Genomic DNA, 5,805 nt, shown 5'->3' with positions numbered 1-5,805 from the left:
ATTTGAACCATGGTCACTGCCTTGCTGAAGAGCAGCAGCAGTATGTCTAGTAACTTACTTGCAGGTTCTTGCAGTGGGAGGAGACCCCAGACTGGGAAAACATACTGGGAGTCAAACTTTCTGCCTTCCATCACATGAAGGACTGACATGAAGGACTGAACTGAGACTGTCAGCCGACTCTAGCGTTCCCCTCGGTTAGTTTTGGGAAGCCACCAAGCAGCCAGTAGGCCAAAATGGCCAAGAGCCCGTGTTTTGTTCCTGAGGCTCAGTGTTGGTGCGAGGCCCGAATCAAGGCGCTAAATATCCCTGCAGCTGGACAGCTGCTGCTGCTGCTTCACCGAAGGAGAAAATGTTTCTCTGGTGATCTCCAACGTCTGAGCAGCGTCTACGAATCGCCGGGCCGGGTGATATCTGAACTTTAGCGAAAAGGTTAGAGGGTTGAAAATAGACGAGGGGAGAATGAAAAGGAATGTGACAGCTGAGGAGAGCAGCGATACAAACAAGAGGGGATTGGAGCGGTCTGAAGGGTGTGGAAGAAAAGGGGACGCCAACCGTGACACAACACCGCTATAAATAACCAGAGAATAGACGGGTCCCGTCCAGCATCCTGTCCCCTCACCAACAGCGTTTAGACAAGGAAAGACTCTCAAATGTATTGGAAATAGATCTCATTTCTAAGGAATATTGTGGAGGAGAGTGTCAGATAATTAACATTCATATTTTATTTTATGTAGCATTCCATATATTTGGTAGATGCTTTTATCCAACGTGACATTTTTATTCCCCACAAGCACACAAATCAGGAGCAATTTGGAGTTCAGTGTCTTCATTTAGAGAGATCTTGTATTTAGATTTTTTTATTTTTATTAAATATAATAAATTCCACATAATTTCCACTTATGGTTTTGAAGTTGTAACACTGTACTAATGTTCAGTATGTAATGCAGGGCTGCAACCGACAATCGTTTCGCGTAATTCACAATTTGCTGATTAGTTTCTTGATTAATAAGCGTTAAGGTTGCACAATAGCTGAAAATTCACAACTTTCCAGAACCCATGGTGAGATAATATTTCACTTGACTGTTTCCAAAACTCAGTTATTTAGTTCTTTATCACATAAACATTTATTCCCGGATATGGAGAAGTATGTTGGTTCTTTTGGATATAAAATACCCAAAGCATACATGTGTGACTTTAGAAAAACATCTCCTCCCTCAATCAAATTCTCATTTATAAAATGTCCTCTCCTTTATAAAATGTCTTCTCCTTTATAAAATGTCTTCTCCTTTATAAAATGTCCTCTCCTCCTCCTGTCTCCAAAGAAAGTAATTAAAATGGTCTCAGAAAATCATTAGAGGGTCAAAGAAACACTGTGTGGGCCTTGAGGCTGTTACACCCCCCCCCCCCCCCCCCCCCCCCCAACACATACCCACAAACTTAATGTCATGGTAACTCGCAATTAATGGCACATTTTATCTATTCTAAATGTCCCTTGATTTATTTTTGTCTCATTTTAATGCTCTTATCAACATGAAAACAGTGGATTGGCTTGCTTTGTGTACATTTATTTTTAATTGAAAACATGGCATATGGCCTACTGTTGTGTTCAATTTCACTTACAGCAAATAATCTCTCACACAATGTAACATTGACCATCAATAAAAGACTGAAAAAACAAGAGGACGGAGAATTGGCATCAGCTGTGTGCTTGGCCATCAGGTGGAGTGGAAAAAAAAGAGGAAACTTTCCATTGCTACCTCCGTGTGGCTCGTTAAAATCCGCAGGTTTGCCTTCATTGGCACAAGACATTTGTATAATACAATATAATGGAACAGTTTATGGAAATGTCAGTGTTTCCATCAATCATAAATGAAATGTTGGCTACTATTAATCCTCAACTTGGAGACAAATGGGAGAGGATCTTATTTTAATAATCCTCCTCATGATCAGTGTGTCCCCCTAACCTCTTTTATTATGGCAACACCCCTATGCCAGGGTCATGTTTCTTTAGACATAGGACATTTTTTTAACCTGTTGCTGCCTAAAAGATACTCTCACCAAGAAAAGGACATTTTTAGGAACAAGGGGTTCTCCTTTCTTGTATTGTTGTTCTTGTTGTTGTTGTTTTACGGCCCAAGCTTTGTGGTTTGCCCGTTTTAAACCTTATGTAGGTTTAAAAAGGACCTAGAATATAAATGCCGCCTTGTGACTCCTCCTTACTGATCTGCTTTACCATCCCATTTAAAGTTTTCCAATGCCAAATAAAATATACTGCCCTCTGCGCTTTGGAGAATCAGTGATTGTTATGCACCATAAAAGATGACAAATGTTGTAAAATATGAGAGATTTTCTAACAAAAATCTAAATAAAAGCACCAACTCACCCGTTGATTCCAAGCTTCACCATTTCGTCTGATATGGTCTAGTTTTCCCTGGAAAGGGAACAGATTTAAGACACTTTTAATACATAGTTTATCCAAAATGATACAAAAAGGGAACAAAATAGGCGACTCAAATTAACACTGAAGAGAATGCATAGAAACTGCAGAACTACTGCACCTAAACAAGCAATTTAGCATTTTGGACAAACATTTTAAGCTACCTGGCTAAACATTTAAAGAACGTTTGACCAATGTACAACAATTACAAGTTAGTTTTTTGACAGTTTGTAGCATAAAATACAGAACTCTCAAAATTATAAAGCTTAGAAACTCGGTCAAAGTGTCAAACTAAACACGGAGAAGTTATAATGTAGCCTACCGGTTGTGCAGGCACGTCGGTATCGGTGTGTCGGTGTGTCCTCCGGGAGAAGAGAGCGGGGGACGAGCTGATGTGTCCCCGAGATTTATTCCTTCCGCGGGCCGCCGGCCACGCCCCCCTCCGCCAGATATCAAGGTCGCGTGCAGCAGAAACTGCCTGTCAAACTGTGCCTGTTTAAATCTGGACATACAAAAAGTGCTGAATCAATTAGGCCTACAATTAAAAAAAAACACTCTGACTTCTTAATTTCAACAGTTGGCATATGTGAATTTGAATGTCCTATTTTCTATGAAATACTTCTCCTCCGCCAATAAAAGTAGTTCCAGCCCAGAGGGATAAACGAACCTTGTTGGTACGCGACCACGGCTAAGCAGGACAATTAAGCTAGGTAGAGATTTTCAGATTTTTCATCAATATATACACATTAAGATTCCTTAACATAAATAAAACAAACCAATTAAAAACACCCTGTTAACTCGTGATAAACCATGTTTAATGTATTACAGCTACAGCCTCACTTGGTCTGCTATGACCTTTTTAATCTGTACATTTATCCATCTATCCATCCATCCGTCCATCTATGTTGTATGTCTCTATCCATTCATCTATCTGTCTATCCATCCACCCATCTATATATGTATCTTTCCATTCATCTGTCTATCTATCTCTCTGTCTATCCATACATGTACTGTATCTATCCATCCATCCATCCATCTATGTATGTATCTATCCTTTCATCTATCTCTCTATCCATTCATCAATCTATGTATGTATCTATCCATTCATCTATCTATCTATCTGTCTATCCATACATGCACTGTATGTATGTATGTATGTATCTATCCATTCATCTATCTGTCTATCCATCATCTATATATATATATATATATATATATATATATATCCATTCATCTATCTATCTATCTATCTATCTATCTATCTACCTGTCTGTCTGTCTGTCCATCCATCCATCCACAGCTACGTCAACTACAGCATGCACTGAGACGAGGTGGAGAGGAAACGTCATGGCAGGTTCACGCTTTAGCCTTTAAGATGCCTCAGGCATCACAGTTGAACCCATTGTAGCTCATGTATACTTTAAAAAACATATTTTAGCAAACAGTTAAAACTGTCTACTACAGCTGTTGACTGAATGAGAAAGTTTCAAAAGAAAACTAAGTACGTACTTGGGCTCAATTATGGGAGAAAAAAAATCATAATCACAATTATTTGTTTTAATATTAAAATCACAATTACTCATTGATTAGAAAGAAAGGAAAGTTTGCATTTATTGAACTTCAAAAACAGTTAAATAAATCAACAATGACCAGACAAGGGTTTATTTGTAAAAGTTAATTATACTGTATATACTTGTCTCATAAATCCCCTGTCTGTGTAACACATGGTTACATTAGTTACCTTGAACATTATCATCTCCTAAATTAATCAATAAGCGAGTAGATAATTCATTTAATTTGCAACGAAACCAAAAACAGACAAAGACAAATGTGATGTGTCTGTTGATTGAGAGCGCTTGTCTGTCTGTGGATCCTTCACAGAGAGACTGCCCAAGTGAATTCTGGGATAATTAGTCTGCAGGCTCCACAGATCACAACTCACATCCGTTATATTCTGCCGACTCGATGTTCAAACACGACGGAGCCACACATATATATATCTGGTCTAGTACCGATGGTGCTGGCAGGGCGGTTTATCAGCCAACATGAGTGGGCGCCAGAACAAACGGAGGAGTTTTAAAATATCTTCACACTACGACACATTTACAGTGAGGAAAATAAGTATTTGAAACACCCTGGTGCAAGTCCACTGTGAGAGACATGTCCACTGTGAGAGACATGTCCACTGTGAGAGACATGTCCACTGTGAGAGACATAATCTAAAAAAAAAGAACATCCAGAAATCACAATGTATGATTTTTTAACTATTTATTTGTATCATACAGCTGCAAATAAGTATTATAGAGATCTAGTTTTACTGCAATTTGTTACATGAACACAGAGAAAGACAGGAAGGTTTAAGGAAGCGAGATAGGGGACCGTACGTTCCCCCTTTTGCCAACACAGAACCCCAAATTTTCTTGTTTTAGGGGCTCAGAAACGCCAGAGTACTCTACTCTTTAACTCCATGTGAGTTGTTTGGTCCTCTGATGGCTCTTATTGTTTTATTGTAATTTAGTATTTATTATTTGTATCTATTTTCTCATCTTTTTAAACCAGATGCTCTTATTTAGTTTTTACAATATTTTACATTAATTGTTTTGTATGTTTGAGTTTTCTGTGCAGCACTTTGGTAACTTTGTGTTTGTAAAATGTGCTATACAAATAAAGTGGATTGGATTGGATTAGATAGACGCAAGGCGTAAAACGTAGCAGAAGATATATTAATTTTTAAACCAAAACGTAGTAACGTTAGTGTAGATGTAGTCTCGCATTGCCAGACCTTCCTCCACAGCGCCGCTAGGAGGGTCCGGCTAGTCCTGACAGCGTAGAACTCAACAGTCCCGCCCCTCCTCCGAGAGACCTTGGGTCCCAGAAGTAAATTTCCTGTTTCAATTCTCCCACTGACTTCTGGAAAACTCCGTATATGAAGAGTTTTAGACCGTGCCTTAGGCTAACCAGCTACGGCGTGACTCAAAGGCATACAACACATCATTAAGAGTGACAAAACAAACACAAAACCCCCAAAAAGTCAAAGGTACAAAGGTACTGTGTACATCTTTCCATTGTCGAGCGAAGGAGCTACTCATCATTAGGCCAAGGAGGCGAACAATGGAACAAGCATTTGTAAGTGTTACACAGGAAAACCTCATAAAATGGAACTGAAACTAACTTCTGTGTTTTGCTGTGGACTGTAACACAATAAAAACACAAACAACCCGGGATAGTACGTGGCGCTTTTACACAAGCAATGATAAACTACAAAAAAGCACGCAGTAAGGACTACTAGACAGTCAGAAGCAGAGTATGAGGGCCCTGACAGGACCTAGGTAAGGACTACTAGCCAGTCAGGAGCAGAGTATGAGGAC

At 39.3% G+C, this 5,805-nt stretch overlaps 1 protein-coding gene across 1 annotated transcript in view; it reads right to left on the bottom strand.

Annotated features, from left to right (window-relative positions):
* Nucleotides 1-2,931, bottom strand: part of LOC117957084 (glyceraldehyde-3-phosphate dehydrogenase-like) — an 11,098-nt gene extending 8,167 nt beyond the window's left edge. Inside the window, exons 1-2 of the mRNA XM_034892643.1 lie at nt 2,760-2,931; nt 2,384-2,431 (exon numbers count right to left, since the gene is read on the bottom strand). Coding sequence (XP_034748534.1) covers nt 2,384-2,406 — 23 coding nt within the window. The 5' untranslated portion in view covers nt 2,407-2,431; nt 2,760-2,931. The remainder of the gene's footprint in view (nt 1-2,383; nt 2,432-2,759) is intronic.
* Between the last annotated feature and the right edge of the window lie 2,874 nt (nt 2,932-5,805).

Source organism: Etheostoma cragini, chromosome 14, assembly GCF_013103735.1.
Source record: "Etheostoma cragini isolate CJK2018 chromosome 14, CSU_Ecrag_1.0, whole genome shotgun sequence".
Lineage (NCBI taxonomy): Eukaryota > Metazoa > Chordata > Actinopteri > Perciformes > Percidae > Etheostoma > Etheostoma cragini.
The sequence above is the reverse complement of the archived record's forward strand: the minus strand, read 5'-3'. Positions and strand labels throughout refer to the sequence as shown.